The following is a 17,411-nucleotide window of genomic DNA, read 5'->3' as shown; positions in this document are numbered from 1 at the left end:
CACGTAATTGAATATTTTTTTCTATATAAAGAATTTTTCTCCCAGTGTTCATAGAAGGATTGAAGCTGTCGGGGGGAAGGGGTTCTCTTATAAAGTAATTATTTGCTTTGTTTTTTTAAAAGCCGAAAGGATTAATACAGGTGATACTGCTGTTTACTATTTAACCAAGGCAGAATGGGCAGAGTTCAAAAAGTACCACATTTTGGCTTATAGAATCCTCATTTTCCATGTAGATTCTGAAAAACTCATATGAGGATTTTATTCCTATTTCATTCATTCCTAATGGAATGAGTTAAGAATTTTATCCTTATCCTGTGATGAAAACAGAAATATTAGAGGGATCATTTTTGTTATTATCTTTCTATATTAGGATTTGGTTCCACTGTGAATATTTTAAACCTTATTTACCAATACTTTTGACCTTGTTGAATAATCTCTTTTAAGAGTGTTATGAGGTGTTTATTACATTGATACAAACTTACATCTACCAACTGTTAGAAAATTCTTAATTTCTTATACTACAGTTTGTTAATTTGGTGACATACTTAGAAAAAATGATTTTGGAGGAACACTGGGAGGCCCAGATAGCGTCCATTTACCTATATGAGAACTCTGTTATTGATAAAATGATCCTAAAACACTCTTGTAAATTCTAATAAAAATTAAGTGGTCCTTGTTGGTCTGAGTAAGTGACAGAAAAATGCTTTTGCCCCGTAGACTAGGTGGGTGCTGTGAAAATTCAGACTCCTTGGTTTTCTACTAGAGGAAAAGATTAAGTTTTAGTCTTCTTTCAGAGGTTCATCAAGCCAAAAGGTATAAGAACAATTTAGTGATAGATGATAATGATATTTATTTTGTTTGTGTTAAGTCAATATAATGTATTATTTGTGGGGGGGGGCGCTCCTGGCGTTTCAGATCAACTCTCTCGATTACATATGATCTTGAAGCCATTTATGCTGAGGAGAATCAAGAAAGATGTAGAAAATGAATTGTCTGACAAGGTAAGGAAATAGTAATTGATTAGTTTAAGCCTTCATGGGCACCACCTTGGGATTCCAGGACAAAAAAAATTCCCTGCTAAAGGTTTAGTTTGAAGGGTGATTAGTTTGAGAGAAAACCATTTAACTTGAATGGATCAAAGAAGACTTAAAATGACTCAAACAACCAAGGCAGGTACTGTTTTTTCTTCTTTTTGTCTTATACTTTTCATTAATTTGAGGCATTACAAAAGTAGGGAAAAAAGTATAATGAACCCTCTTGTAAACCACCGTACAGCTTCAGTAGTGGTTGAGTCATTTCCATCCCATCCCTCTAAATTATTCTGAAGGAAGTCTCAGATGTCTTTTATTTCATTTACAAGTATTTTCATCTGTATCTCTAAAATATTTAGTCTTTTTTTAAAGGATTTAGTCTTTTTTAAAAATACGTAACCAGGGGTGCCTGGGTGGCTCAGTGGGTTAAAGCCTCTGCCTTCGGCTCAGGTCATGATTCAGGGTCCTGGGATCGAGCCCCGAATCTGGCTCTCTGCTCAGCAGGGAACCTGCTTCCCTTCCTCTCTCTGCCTGCCTCTCTGCCTGCTTATGATCTCTGTCTGTCAAATGAATAAATAAAATCTTTTTAAAAAATAAAAATAAAAAAATAAAATCTTAAATTAAAACAATTTTTTTTGGTTTATAGATATCTTTTTTTGAATCCTTACCAGACTTCTGTTTTTTTTTTTCTTATTCCTGTGACTCCTCCCCATATTCTCCTTTCTTCTGCTTTCTCTGCCAGTTCCAAGTCCTTCAGAATTTTTCCCCCATCTTCCATAGATTCTACCTGTTTTTCACAATTCTCCTTCTACCTAAAAGGCATCTTCCAAGGTTCTTGATAATATTAGGTGGTTCTCCTCTGTCACTGCCAAAAGGTTAGATTATTTTGAAATTAGTAACTCTCTTTGAAAGATTGTGGTGGAGGTAGATACCTTTAAAGTGAAGCGTACCTTTATACCTTTGTTTTATTTATTTTTAAGAAATCGTGATTACTATTTTGTGAAACTGGCTGATTTTAACTAAACAGCAGTATTGCACAGATACACCTGATAGAAGGAAAATACTTTATAAAACAACGAATCCTTTAATATCAGAAAGGGCTTAAAAAATGATAGCAGTGTCAAAATTTCTGTTATTTGGTGATGAGTAGGGAGGTTATCAGAGGATGTAGTATGGTTCTTAATCACTGTGCATAGTATTTTCCTTACGATTTCTTAAACATCAGTATTGTTTCCAATCTATTTTTTTTAAAGATTTTATTTATTTATTTGGCAGACAGAGATCACAAGTAGGCAGAGAGACAGGCAGAGAGAGAGAGGAGGAAATAGGCTCCCTGCCGAGCAGAGAGCCCAATGCAGGGCTCGATCCCAGGACCCTGGGATCATGACCTGAGTCAAAGGCAGAGGCTTTCACCCACTGAGCCACCCAGGAGCCCCATCCAATCTATTTTTAAATAATATATTTCTTTATTAAACTCTTTTTGCCTGTTAGCCACTGGTATATAAAGATGTAGTGTCCAGGTTCCGTTCTGATTTCAAAGGGAGTTGAATATATAACTAATATTGTATCATAAGAGATACATTGTTTGTGTGAAGTATAATGGGAACACAGATAAGGGAATAATTCTGTTAGGGAAGGTTAGAGAAGGCATCAAAGCAGAGATGACATGTGAGCTAGGGCTGGAATAATGAATTGGCATTTACTAGGAAACTATGGTAAGGAAAGCAGGTGTTAGGCAACAAGAGCAATGAACAAAAAGGTAGAGCAGCATCTATGCAACGTGTTTATTAGCAAACATTACTCAGAGCATTGTTGCTAGGGTATATAGGAGGTCCTGGTGATGAGACTGGGATAGTAAGGTTGATTAGAATATGGAAACCCTTCTCTGCCTACCGGAGAATTTTTAATGTGTTACTGTAGGCAGTGATGTACATTGAAGGTTCTTCAGCAGTTGGAATCACCTTATAAGATTTGTTATGGAATGTTTCTTAGAACCAATAAAGACTATAGGCAGGAAGACCTCCCCCTCTCCTGTGTACACACACACACAAGATAGCAGTCTAGATTAGGAATGGTGAGATTCTGGGAGTGGTCAGAAAGGATGATTATTAGAGGTTAAATTCCAGGTGGATTTGAGGGACTTGGGAAATGATAAAACATGGGCATGAGAAAGAAAAAAATCAGAGCTGGTTGAAATTTCTTTTTGGGTAACTGAATGAATGGTAATGCTATTAATCAGTTGAGTAAATTATGGAAAAGATTTTTTTTCCCCCACTGACTTTGAGTGGTACGATTATAGTGGATAGTTGAAAATATGGGGCTGGGAATATTAGGGAAAATATTTTTGAAAGTCACTGCAATGGATAGCAGTTGGTGCTATTGAAAATGGAAGAGATTTCATGGAGACAGCATGTAGAGTAAGTGACAGAGAAGAGTGTCAAGAAAAGAATATTTTTCTGGATAATTAGCCACATCCCAGGTTTATAGAGATACTGAGTTTCTAAAGATCTGTCTGTTGTCTGTTCAGTTATAATCTGGCTTGCATGTGTTTCTTAAGCTGATACCGAATCCTCTTAGAAACTTGTTTTTAAAGTATAAATGTCCTTACTGATTTTTAGATTGAGATTCTGATGTATTGCCAACTGACCAGCCGACAAAAGCTTCTATATCAGGCACTAAAGAACAAAATTTCCATTGAGGATTTATTACAGTCTTCTATGGGCTCTACCCAGCAAGCACAGACCACCACCAGCAGCCTCATGAATCTGGTCATGCAGTTTAGGAAGGTAAGATTTTAGGTCAGCTGCCTTGGAGTTGCCTCATTAACCCATTTCAAGAAAAAGGCTCTAACCTTGGTCAGATAAACAAAAGCTGTTAAAAATAAAAGATGAAATGAGAAAGTATATGTTCACAAAAGTAAACATTCAGGGTTTGGGATTCCCGTGATTTTTCTGAGAATGATGTCTGCTCATGACAGTGGTGTCTTTTTATTTTCCTTCCTCTTAGGTTTGTAATCACCCAGAGTTATTTGAACGACAAGAAACTTGGTCTCCATTTCATATTTCCCTAAAGCCATACCAGATTTCAAAGTTTATCTACCGTCATGGACAGATCAGGGTCTTCAACCATTCACGAGACAGGTGAGCACATACTAATAACCTGTTTACTCTAAGGGTGTTTTTCTAATTTGGGGTTTTGTGGCTTAATGCTTTTGGGGTTTTAGTGGAGAGTCTTTGAGTTCCCCAACAATGAGGTATTTAAGCATAGGGTGGACACCTATTTATTGAGGGATGTTGTGATAGAAATCTGTATGGTATCAAGGGTTTAATTGGCTCTTAATAGCTCTAGCCGCTTCTGGTTGCTTTTCTGATTGAGGAATGTGCTCATAAGTGCAAATATGTACTTGTATCAAGAGAGATCACCATATGTCTCTACTCCAGTACTGAAATTGTTTTGCAATAGCTTATTTTATACTTGGAATAGCGCTTGTGGGAGAGCTGATTGGATTTCAGATTAATCAAATTTACCTCCTCCCGGAATCAGCAGTGACAGATTTGGTTAAAGGTGAAATGGTTGTAATGTAATATGCTAGAGATCAATTCCATTCAGAAAATGTGTGTAGGTCCATTCTACACCTGGGAGTGACTATATCCCTGGCTTTTGAATTTTTTAACGAGCTCCCAAAGAATTCTTGTGCGCATCAAGATTTGAGAATCATGGATTTAGAAAGTTCTTCTGTAGAGAAACAATATAAGCAGCATTACCAAAATAATCAACAACATTTAGCCTAATGAAACTGAAGTTGAAGGGCATCTGGATGGCTCAGTTGGTTAAGCATCTGCCTTCACCTCAGGTCATGATTCTGTGGTTCTGGGATCGAGCCCTGCATCAGGCTCTCTGCTCCTGGGGGACCCTCCTTCCCGGCCCACCGCCTGCCTCTCTGCCTGCTTGTGATCTCTTGTCTGTCCAATAAATGAATGAATGAATGAATGAATAAATAAATAAGAGAGAGAGAGAAAGAGAAAGAAAGAGAAAGAAAGGAAAAGGGATAAAGAAAGAGAGAGAGAGAAAGAGAAAGAAAGAGAGAGGGGCAAAGAAAGAAAGAAAAAGAGAGAAAGAAAGAAAGAAAAAGAATGGATGAATGAATGAATTCTTGGTCTTGGGGGCGCCTAGGTCACTCAGTTAGTTGAGCATCTGCCATTGGCTCAGGTTCTGATTCCTGGGATCAAGCCCCACATCCGGTTCCCTGCTCAGCGGGAGACTTGCTTCTCCCTCCCCCACTCCTCCTGCTTCTGTTCCCTCTCTTGCTGTCTCTCTCTCTGTCAAATAAATAAATAAAGTCTTTGAGGGAGGAGAATTATTTGTATGTGGGGCACCTGGGTGGTTCAGTCGATTAAGTGATCTCAGGTCATGATCCTCAGGGTTATGGGATTGAACCTCGCTTCAGGCTCTACACTCAGCTAGGAGTCTGCTGGAGATTCTCTCCCTCCCCCCTCCCCCTACCCCTGTTCCCACCCTTTCTCTAAAGTAAATAAAGGTGCCTTGTTAGTGCAGTAGGTAGCGCATCAGTCTCATAAAGTAAATAAATAAAATTTTTTTTAAAAGATTCTTTGTCTGTGATAGCTCCAGACTATTACTCAACTAGATGGGCAGAGGGAAACAGACCACAGCTGTTGTGCTGTTTGTTTCATATGGTACATGGTAACGTACAGCTTTGAATTGTGATTCTCTGAAATGAAATGAGACCACTTTGAACTTGTATTACTTTCTTACATCTATATTAATTACTTAGTGCTGTCTGACATTTATGCCATGATTTCTGCCTGGTAATATGGCAACAGATCTCTTAAAAGTATTTAAAATCTAAAAGATTCTATTTAGTTTTGGACCCCTAATCTAGTTAACTTCCCAATATTTATATTTGCATTTATTTTATTTTATTTACTGATTTTACAGGTGGTTAAGGGTTCTTCTTTCTCCATTTGCACCAGATTATATCCAGCAGTCTCTCTTTCACAGAAAAGGTAGGTGTTTTGATTTTGGAGAAGGAAAGTATGCCAGGGATTTATCAGAATGCTCTTCATTTTGCTGAATGATTTTCAACTCGCAATGATTTTGCCTGCATGCTGGATCTTTATTTATAAAGTCTTGATAATCTTTAAGTAAATTAGTTGTCTTTGTCTGTAGGTGCTATGATTTGTGGCCATAACAGGAAGCAATAAAAAATTATTACATTGACTTTCCATTTTATTTTATACCTGCCTCTTAAGAGTGTCTTATACCCTTGAAACTTGACAGAGACAATGCAGGACCTTCATTAATGTGACTTAGTTCCTTCTCCTTAGTCTAAGGGAAAGAAGCAGCTCACCTTTGAGCATTGTCCATGGTATTAAGGCAAAGTTTCAGAATCTTTTAACTCTACACTTTTCTTTTTCCTGTCATGATAAAAAGAGAAATGCGATTAGCCAAGGATCCAAAAAGCCCAAAGGTAGTTAATGAGCCAGCTGCACTCTGGCCCATGTATGCCGTATCTCATAGGTCTGCCTCTCCCACTTGAGGTTGTAGTACAAAAATGTGACACCCTGACTTCCACCATAATTGCTGGGTCAAAACCTTTAGATATCTTTTCACTCTTAAATGAAAAGACAGCAGTTCAGTAGCTTTAGTTGACTGTTATCTCTTCACTTGCTATTGGGTTTAACTTTGTCCTTTGATATTCCAGGTGTTAATGAAGAAAGCTGTTTCTCCTTCCTTCGCTTTATTGATGTATCTCCAGCAGAAATGGCAAACCTCATGCTTCAGGGACTTTTGGCCAGGTGAGAAGTTTCCTTAATTTGATGAGAGAGCAGTTGGGAATAAACAGTTTAAGCTGTGAAATTAAATACTTAATATTGTATCATCTTAGCAAGCCTCTTATTTTTTTCTTGTTAAGAGTAAAAATTTTTATAAGGGGATGATAATTTTCTTTCAATCATTTAATAATTGCATGATGCTTCATTATGTACCTGAAATAAAAATTATTTCAACTCAACCCCCAAATGCTGCCAGAAGGTCTTTAAGTCTTCTTAATTTCTAGTTAGTCTTCTATGTTATAGTTGCTTCTGCAGGGCAGATAATGGCCAGTGAGTCCTTTACTTGATAGCGATTGCAGCATAACCTGCCTTAAGTATTCTGGGAAACTTAGTTCTGTTTTCTTTTTCCCCTGGGAATAATGATTTTCACTTATGTTGTTATTTTGTATTTATGTAATAATAAATAGTGACCTTGTTAGAAAAGGCTATCTCCCTAATACGAGGACATGTTTATAATAGAATTTTTGTGATAAAGTTAAATATTCTTTAATATTGAGTGGAGCTTTACAGAGGATTTTAGTTTTCATAGTAACAAACCAAGTCATGCCAAAGATGGAATTTTTAGAAGAAATGTGTGAAATGGCATCATCTGAAAGTAGAGAGGAACTGTTTCTAAAATGCTCAAGATGTACAAAAGAAACACATGAATGAAAGACAAGGTTCCTTGCTGCTCTGAACTACCCTCAAACCTCCATGGAGCACTGAATAAGCATGTCTGCTGTGGTCTGTTTCAGATGGTTAGCTCTTTTCCTGTCTCTGAAAGCCTCCTACAGGCTCCATCAGCTGCGCTCCTGGGGAGAGCCAGAAGGGGAGAGCCAGCAGAGATATCTGAGAAACAAGGATTTCCTTCTTGGGGTTAATTTTCCACTCTCCTTTCCCAACCTTTGCAGCTGCCCTTTGTTAAAGGTAAGCACTTACTTCACCATCAGCGCTCTGTGGTAGTTCTCACTTCCCTTCTCTTTGCATCAGTAAAAGGGGTAATAAAGTCAGTGATGGATTCATGGAGCCACAAGTTCCTAGAGGAGTGGGAGTGGTGTGCTGAGTTAATAACTTGTCATTTCATAGATGTTGTGTGTGTGTGTGTGGTACATGTTTGTGCATGTGTGTATATTTAATATGTGTTTTATATATAACTTTACTGTAAAGTACATAGAATTTAAATGTACAACTCTTTGAATTTATCCATGTAGGTACACTCACCTAACTACTAGATTATACCTAGATTAAGGTGTAGAACATTTCCAGTACCCAGAAGTCTCCCTCATGCATCTTCCAATTTAATACCTCCATTTCAGAATAAACTAACAAAAACCACTGTTCTATCACCATAGATTATTTTTGCCGGTTTTTGACCTTCTTGTAAATGGAATTATCCCGTACGTGCACTTTTGTGTCCACTTCCTTTCCCTCAGTATTATGCCTGTGAGATTCATCCACATTGCACATTTCTTTTGTGATACTATGAAATAGTCCATTGTCCAAACACACCACAATTTAGTGACCCATACTGCTGTTGGTGGATATTTAGGTTCCTTCCAATTGGGGGCTATTGTAAATAAAAGTACAGTGCATATTCTTGTACATGTCTTTTGATAAATGTACACTACTTTCTCTGGGATTCAGATCTAGGAATGAGATTGCTGTGTCATCAGGTGTGTGTGTGTTTAGATTTAGTGGCCACTGCCACGCCTTTTTCCAAAGTGGTTTTAGAAATTTACCCTCCTACTGGCAATGTGAGAAGTTTGCTGCTGTTCATCATCCTTGCCTGTACCTGATATTGTCAGTCCATGTTGTTGCATTTGTAATGTTATCTCATTGTGATTTTAAATTGCATTTCCATGAAAAACAATGATGCTGAACACTTTTTCATGTAATTGTTCGGGCCATTGTAGAGTAGGTGAGTGAGAAAGTGACAGAAGGTAAGGTTATAGATGTAGGTCCAGATCATAAGGGACATCATCAGTTGCAAGGATTTGGATTTTATTCTGAATGAAATGGGTAACATTGGAGAGTTTTGAAAAGAGATTTGTGTATTTATATATTACAGTCCTAAATTCAAAGTTAAGAAGGCAGGGCATTTTCCTTATGTCCTCTAGAAAATTTGATGGGGTCATTAGTCTTAGAGTTAATTTCTGTTGAATGCTAGCTGTTCTTTGTTTGGATCTGGTATTTGCCCGTGTTTGCTGAAGAATCCGTATGACTTCCTTCTGTTTTCCCAATTGGTTTCTCAAGCATTGCTCCATGTGCGTTTTGGACTCTGGAGAGAAGATTGGTAATGCAGAAAGGAGAGTAGAATTCAGTCTGTTGTAATAATATGGTCGGTGGTGGCAGGGTGACTTCCTACTGGTGAAATATTGCTGTAGCTGGTCAAGGGTTGTTTAAATTCCTACAGACTGGTTCACCTGCATTTGATAATTTATATTTCTATAGTTATAAATTGTTGCTAGTTTTATTTTTGGTACAGGAAGCAACATTTTCTAAGCATTTATTGCCTTCTTATGTAGACACTACATCTTACTTAACTCTCAAAGATCCACCTTCCCATGTTTATATTCTTTTGCTTTCTGAAAATACAGTAATGTATTCATTGTATCTGTTCAGTGAGGTCCTTATATCGACTAACAAATTTCCTGAGAAATTCAGATGTGGGCTTTTATGCCTTATGGGAAGTTATTCTAATTGAAGTTAGATTCACTTTCATTTCCTCTTTAATTTTATTTCATGTTGTGAATGGACATTTGCTGTTGTAGGGGTTTACCATGTATACAACCAGTAGGTCGCAGGCAGCTGAAAGCTAGCTCTCTATGTGTAGAAACACTGCTCTGCTTTTGGTCTCATCATCCTTATTTCCAACATGTATATATTAAAATATCAACCAGGCAGTGTATTTTGCCAGAGTTTGTTGATCTGTTACAAGAAATTGTTGCTTTCAGCTAAGCGGAGTGGTCTTTGCATGGTATCTAGTCTTAAAGATTCACCTAACTTCTGAATAAAGAATAATTTTTTGAGACTCCATGTGTAACATTTAATAAAAATATAATAAAGACCACTATAGCTCTGGCTTTTGAGGTATGACCATAACTCAAGAATATTAAGAATATTTCTATCACCGACTAATGTGTGTAGATACACAGAATACTACATACATATACATAATTTTTTATAGCAATACTCACAAAACAATACTTAAGCTTCATGTACAGTGCACTCTGGTTTTTTTCTTTTCCTTTTTTTCTTAATGTTAGATGGAACCTACTAAAAAATGATTTCATGGGGCGCCTGGGTGGCTCAGTGGGTTAAGCCGCTGCCTTCGGCTCAGGTCATGATCTCGGAGTCCTGGGATCGAGCCCCGCGTCGGGCTCTCTGCTCAGTGGGGAGCCTGCCTCCTCCTCTCTCTCTGCCTGCCTCTCTGCCTGCTTGTGATCTCTCTGTCAAATAAATAAATAAAATCTTTAAAAAAAAAATGATTTCATGACCCTGACTAATCACAATTTTAAAAATGCAGCATTATACGGCCTCATAATATTAGAGTAGCTAGAGAACTAGATAGAGAGAGTCACCATGTAGAAGATTCTGGATCATTGTTCTTAATAGTAAGAAAAGAACAAAACGTTTGGAACTGAAGAGTCTCACTTTCAGTTGTTCAGAGAGCTGAATGCACGTTTCACTGTGTACTTACCCTGACTTGCAGTTAGTAGTCAAGGTCCATCTCTATCTTAGTGTAGTCTGATATCTACCTGTTATATCCTTGGTTTTCAAAGATTGTATAAATAAAGATAATTAATTTTGAAAGAACCCAGCTGATCCAAACATGAGCAAAGTAGTTTATTTTGGGAACTGTCCCCCGGAGAATGGCTTTCTTAGAATGTGCCTGTCACCACTACTGTCCTGGTTCTCACACTGGTTTCTCTGAACTGAGTTTTTCCTATTCAAGAAGGATTTACCTAATTTATCCAGAGAACATCAGTTTTGTCTGTTATACAAAGAAGAGTAGAGAATGAAATTTTGGACACCTAATCCTTTAGAACAGATTTCCACAATTCATTAGTTAGGAGTATAAAAGTTAAAACTTAAGATGAACGATACTTTCACAAACATACACACATCAAAACCACACTTTGAAACTTTATGGTCTACTCGGATCCTGCCAGTTTTTCATTTAAAAAAAAGGGGGTTGACAAAAATTAGTCTTTTTTAAAAAGATAACATTAAATATTAGTTAACAGTGCTAAGACTTAAATGTAATAATTATCTGTTGTACTGTTGTTTTAAGTTTTTCAGCTGGTTTTAAATATAAGGTCTTGGGCTCGTAGGTGTGGGGTAAATTCATCATGTGTGCTCTGTGCCTGTCATTCCTGATATGACTTATTTGCTGTTTTGAGGTCTAAAAATATACTTCTGGCATTGTTGATGTAATTTACTAATCCTTTGGAAGACCACTTTGTTTAAATATAGATCCTACTACTGTGGAATCAGTTTTTTTATTTTCACAGGAAATAAACTTATAACTAACTATACTTAACTATTTTTAGTAAATGTCCTGACAGTATAATTTGAGATATTTACTGTAATGCAAATGATGAATTACAAACTTACGAAGGATGAGAAAAGTCTTAAAAGATTAGAAGAGCACTGACATAAATGTGGAGTCCATCTTTAAAGTTTGTGGGGATAGGAAGAAAATTCAGGAATGATAGCCAGTACCCTAACAAAGTTATTAGGGAAGTTACAAAAATTTTTGTTTCTAACAAAATTAATTAGCAGCTGTTTGAACTCTATTTGATTCTAAGAAGCAGCTAACTTGATTCTGAAAAGTTGAGCATTTCCTTTGCTTTAGGAGATAATAAGCCAAGTAGATTAGAGAGACAGAAGTAATAAGTATAGCATATTAACCTTTTTTTTAAGGTTTTATTTATTTATTTGACAGACAGAGATCACAAGTAGGCAGAAAGGCAGGCAGAGAGAGTGGAAGGGAAGCAGGCTTCCCACTGAGCAGAGAGCCCAATGTGGGGCTCGATCCCAGGACCCTGGGATCATGACCTGAGCTGAAGGCAGAGGCTTTAACCCACTGAGCCACCCAGGTGCCCCATCATATTAAACTTTTTATATCTTCTCTTTTGTTGCCTTGGCTGTCCTTCTAGAGTTACTCATGCATGTGGGAAAGTGCACAAATCATAAGTAGACGTACGGCTGAGTTACTTCACAAACTCTATTGGAACTCTACTTCAGAAGTCCCTTGTACCCACTTCCATTCACTTTTCCACTCCGCCTTACCTTCCCAGTAGTTACTGTGGGCAGATATTTGAGTGATTTCTAGTTTTTGTTGTTACAAATATTACTGTTGTATACTGTGTAGGGTGTAGATCTAGTGGTCAAATTGCTGGATCATAGAGTATGCTTATGGTCATCTTTAATAGATAATACCAAACAGTTTTCTCAAACAATTGCATCAGTGTTTTCTCTCTCATTAGCAACGTATGAGAGGATCTAGTTGTTACACATCCTTACCAGAATGTTATATTATTTGTTGATTTTAGCAGTCTTTCTCTGTGGTAGTATCTTGTCGTGGCTTTAAATTACATTTCCCTTATGAATAATGATATTAAATACCTCTCCTAATGCTTATTAGCCATTTGGATAACCTCCTGTATGAATTCTTAATCAAGATCTTGCTTATTTTTCTATGAGGCTGTCTGTGTTTTCATAGTGATTTGTAGTCCTTACATATTGCAGATTATCTCCTACTCTGCAACTTACTTTTGCACTCTCACTGGTGTCTTTTGTTAAACAGTTAGCATTTTTGTGTCCCTTTGAAGAAATATTTGCCTATATACAAAGGTCATGAAGGTAATTCTGTATGTTTTTCTCCATAAGTTTTATTTATTTACCTTTCATATTCTGATCTATAGGGAATTGTGATGGTTTTTTAGTCTGTAGTAAGGATTGCCCCCCCTTTTTTTTGCATATAGATATCCATATCCATTTGACGCAGCTCCGTTTATTGAAAAGACCGTCCTTACTGCGCTTAGCATCACTTTTGACAGCTAGGTGGCTGTATATGGATGGGTCTGTGTCTGGGCTCTTTTCTGTTCCAGTGGTCCGTTTGTCTATCCTTGAACCAGTACCACTCTGTCTGAAATATAGCTTCATAATACGTTTTGATCACTGGTAGCACAGATCTTCTAAGCTTCGTCTTTCTTCAGTATTGCCTTGGTTGTTCTTAGCTCTTTGCATTCTTACGTAAATTTTAGAATCAACTTATAAATCTTATTTTAAACTCTTCCACATTGTAGATATATAGGCCACTGGTCCCCAAGTGTTTTTTCATTACGTACCCCTATTATTAAATATATTTAGTCCATTTTTACTATACCTGTGTATTATTTTCTTTAAAATGATACACATAGACTAATGTGTTAATTAATTATTTACCTTGTGAATCTTGCGTATGAAGCTTCCTTTGTAGACCACTGTCTGGATAGTAAAAGAAGCCTAAGCGAGTAAAGAATGATGATAGAGGGGAGGACCCAATATTTACTGGGGGAAGTACTCCTTTTCTTGATACACCCTTCTCTTCTTCTCTCTTCCTGCTGTTTGTAATTATTGAGTACCAAGGCCAATTGGAGTGAATGGGTACATCAATCTATATGTCAGAAGAACTTATTGACTGAATGAATCTCTGGTGGTAGAATGTGATTTTGGCTTAGTGATTGTGGTTGTCTGATGCTCCTTTTTTCTGCTGGTCAGACAATTTTAGAATTGCCTCTTCTCAAGGTCAGTCTGCTCGCACAGGGAGCATATGTAGTTAGTGTTTACCAACCTGTTAGTCAGCAGTGTCTGCTGTGGGTATGGTATGTTAATAGTCATGGTCCCTGTTTTCTGGATTGATAAATCATTCATGTGTGTAGTAAAAACACACAAATTTAAAAAGACTTTATTTCTTTAAAGATCATTTATTTATTTGAGAGAAAGAGCACATAGGGGGAGAGGGTATTAGGGGGGGTATGCAGAGAAAGAGAATCTTGAGCAGATTCCCAGCTGTGTGGAGCCGGACACAGGGCTCAATCTCACGACCCTGAGATCGTGACCTGAGCCAATACCAAGAGTTGGATGCTTAACCGACCCTAAGGGGAGCCACCTAGGCACCTCTTAGAAAGACTTTAAAAACAAAAATAACTCAAGAGTTGAGAGTAGACATAATTAACTGCCAGATTGATGGTGGGTGATCAGTGGTAAAGTTCAGAATGGGAAATCATCTTAGATTGAAATGGACAAAAGTCTTTATAGAAATGGTGTTTTTTTCTTTTTTTAAGATTTTATTTATTTGAGAGAGAGGGAGAGTGAGTATGAGTGGGGAAAGGGGTGGGGGAGAGGGAGAAGCAGGCTCTCCACTGAGCAGGGATCCTAACATGGGGCTCAATCCCAGGACCCTGAGATCATGAGGCAAAGGCATATGCTTAACCGACTGAGCCACCCCGGTGCCCAAAATGGTGGTGTTTTAGTTGGACTTTGAGTGGTAGGGATCTGAGTAGGAGGAATGATATTCCAAGTTTAAGACGGGAGCTAAACAAAAGAAAGGGCCAGAAAGGTAAGTTGTAGGAGTCTTTATTTATTTATTTTTTTAAAGATTTTATTTATTTATTTGACAGAGAGAGATCACAAGTAGACGGAGAGGAAGGCAGAGAGAGAAAGAGAGAGGGAAGCAGGCTTCCTGCTGAGCAGAGAGCCCGATGTGGGACTCGATCCCAGGACCCCGAGATCATGACCCGAGCCGAAGGCAGCGGCTTAACCCACTGAGCCACCCAGGCGCCCCTGTAGGAGTCTTTAAGTGCCAGTCTGTTGAGGTTTAGATATTAAACCAGGAGTTTTAGCCTTTTATTAGCTTATGTTATTACATAGATGCTATAGTTGCAGTCTGGTGACTACTGTCAAGCCACTGGAAGGAGTAATCTGGTAGCCAGTTTAAGGAAGGCCACTTAATCACTCAGATCACTAAGCACAGCAGTGGGATTTCAGTCATTAGTATTTGATAAAGATTAATCTCAGTGTATGCTGTCAAAAAAGATGGGACGTGTTAAGGAGGATGATAAACAGAGGTTGCAATTATCAAGTACTAAGGACCCAGCAGAAACGGTAGTAACTGAATGATTACAGAGAAAGGGTCAGTGAGGCGCTTGGGTGGCACAGGTGGTTAAGCCCCGACTCTTGATTTCTGCTCTGGTCATGATATCAGGGTCAGGAGATAGAGCCCTGTACAGAGTCTACTTAAGACTCTCTTCCTTTTCCTCTGCCTGCCCACCCCCAAAAAATAAATAAATCTTAAAGGGTCAGGGGACTCTGATTGATTTGGATATGGATGAGTATTGCCAGTGAAGGAATCACTTCCAAAACTCAGAGTTCAAGAGAATGATAAATTCTATATTAAGTTTAAAGCAAATACACAGGGATGAGATTAGTACCTTTTGTCGTTGGGAGTGTAGAAAGATCACAGAAAGCCTGGTGCAGGGATTTACAGGGAGAGATATTCTGGTTAGAAAGTATTGAGAGCACATGAAGTGTGACAGTCAGAAAGAAGAATAGGGAGATATTTCAGGAGAGACACTGGGTTTAAGTCAAAGTTGAGTTTGTAGGGGAGGGGAGACTCCGATTAGAAGGCTAAAAGGAAAAAGCCCTTAAAGAAGAATATTGAGGGGCGCCTGGGTGGCTCAGTGGGTTAAGGCCTCTGCCTCCGCCTCGCGTCATGATCCCAGAGTCCTGGGATCGAGCCCCACATTGGGCTCTCTGCTCAGCGGGGAGCCTGCTTCTCCCCCTCTCTCTGCCTGCCTCTCTGCCTACTTGTGATCTCTGTTTGTCAAATAAATAAAGATAAAATCTTTAAAAAAAAAAAAAGAATTATTAGTTTATTTAAAAAAAAAGAAGAAGAAGGATATTGAAAATGTAAGAGAGACGGTTGGTGGGATTGCACAGTGGTTAACTACCCTTTTATATGGTGGAAAACTCCAGTGAATCCTGGTGGGAATTCTATAATTAACGGAAAGGTACTCTCTATAACAAAGAAAGTTTTACTATTTGTAGAAGCTCTGAAACTAAGCTTAACATGAAAAAAGAAAGCGTTACTTAGTTCTGTCGTTTCATTTTTTCTTTTTTTTTTAAATCTTTTGTTTTTCTTCCCCAAGTGAGAACGCAGTTCAAGTGTTTGAACATTTTATATAGTCCCTCTCGTCTTTGCGGTCTTGCACGAGCAAAGTTAAGTAAATGTTTCCTGAATGACTTAATAGTCGTGCTTCGTGTTTGTATTGGTTTTCCCTTTGGAACTTGATGTATAGTCTCACCTAGGGAATGTCCTCCAGCCTAAAATTATAACATCAGTATTTAAAATAGAATTTTGTGAAGAGTTCTAACATTCCCTTGGAGGTTAAGAAGTGTGGGATTGGTAACTTGTTTGATCACTCATTAATTTTTTTTTAAGATTTTTATTTATTTATTTGACAGAGAGAGATCACAAGTAGGCAGAGAGGCAGGCAGAGAGAGAGGAGGAAGCAGGCTCCCTGCCGAGCAGAGAGCCCGATGCGGGACTCAATCCCAGGACCCCAAGATCATGACCTGAGCCGAAGGCAGAGGCTTAACCCACTGAGCCACCCAGGCGTCCCGATCGCTCATTAATTTTATTGTACATCAGTTATTTTCGCCCTGCAGTTTCTGTTGATCAGGAACTTTGAAAAGAGCAGCTTAGGTAGGTGGTTCTAGCTCAGAAAATCTTAAAGAGTTCCAGTCAAGATGTCAGCTAAGGTTACAGTTATTTTGAAAGATTGACTAGAGCCATAGGATCTACTTCCAAAGTAGCTGACTCACGTGGCTAGGAAGTTGGTACTGGCTATTGGCTGGAGGCCTCAGTTCCTTGCTGTTTGGACTTTTCCTTGGGGCTGCTTGAGTATCCAGATGACATGGCAGCTGGCTTCCCACAGGGTAAGTGATGAGAGAGAGAGGAAGAGGCACGGTGCCTTTTATGATTTAGTTTTGGGAGTCATGCTAGGAGAGGGGAAGGAACTAGGCTCTATCTTTTGAGGAGAAAGTTACCAAAGAATTTGTGAATATATCTTAAATGACCAGAGCCTTTTACTGTTGGGCTGAGGCCTTTATGTTAGTTATTTCATTATAAAGTTTGTTTTGGTATTCCTAGTTCTGAGAGTTTAGCCTAGGCTGTTGATGGGTTCTGTGACATCATGAAAGTTCTTAAATTGATTAAAGGATGTTGGTATCTCTCCCCGCTCTCTTTGTCACTCATCTTGTTCACAGTTCTATTAGCCACAGCAGATGTCAGCAGGGGAGGATATTAAATACAGGATGATATCTGGCTTTATCTTCAGCAGGAATTCATTGCTCATAAGCCCTAGGTCCTTGTAAAGCAAAATTTTTTTCATTGTAATTTCTATTGTATTCTGTATGTTGGATTTTCATTTGATTTGCCAACTTAATTCTTACTATGTAACCTTGATTATTAGTGAAGAAATGCTATTTCTCCAACTCC

The 17,411-nt window shown here is 38.2% G+C and overlaps 1 protein-coding gene across 3 annotated transcripts in view; it reads left to right on the top strand.

Moving 5' to 3' along the window:
* Window positions 1–17,411, top strand: part of INO80 (INO80 complex ATPase subunit) — a 129,834-nt gene that overhangs the window by 59,110 nt on the left and 53,313 nt on the right. For all 3 annotated transcript variants that reach the window (XM_047736087.1, XM_047736086.1, XM_047736085.1), the window contains exons 19-24: window positions 916–1,001; window positions 3,650–3,817; window positions 4,038–4,171; window positions 5,988–6,055; window positions 6,754–6,847; window positions 7,618–7,789. In XM_047736087.1, coding sequence (XP_047592043.1) covers window positions 916–1,001; window positions 3,650–3,817; window positions 4,038–4,171; window positions 5,988–6,055; window positions 6,754–6,847; window positions 7,618–7,789 — 722 coding nt within the window. The remainder of the gene's footprint in view (window positions 1–915; window positions 1,002–3,649; window positions 3,818–4,037; window positions 4,172–5,987; window positions 6,056–6,753; window positions 6,848–7,617; window positions 7,790–17,411) is intronic.

The sequence above is a fragment of the Lutra lutra genome, chromosome 7 (assembly GCF_902655055.1).
Source record: "Lutra lutra chromosome 7, mLutLut1.2, whole genome shotgun sequence".
In the NCBI taxonomy this organism is placed as follows: Eukaryota; Metazoa; Chordata; class Mammalia; order Carnivora; family Mustelidae; genus Lutra; species Lutra lutra.
Note: the sequence above shows the minus strand (reverse complement) of the source record. Positions and strands in the feature narration are given on the sequence as shown.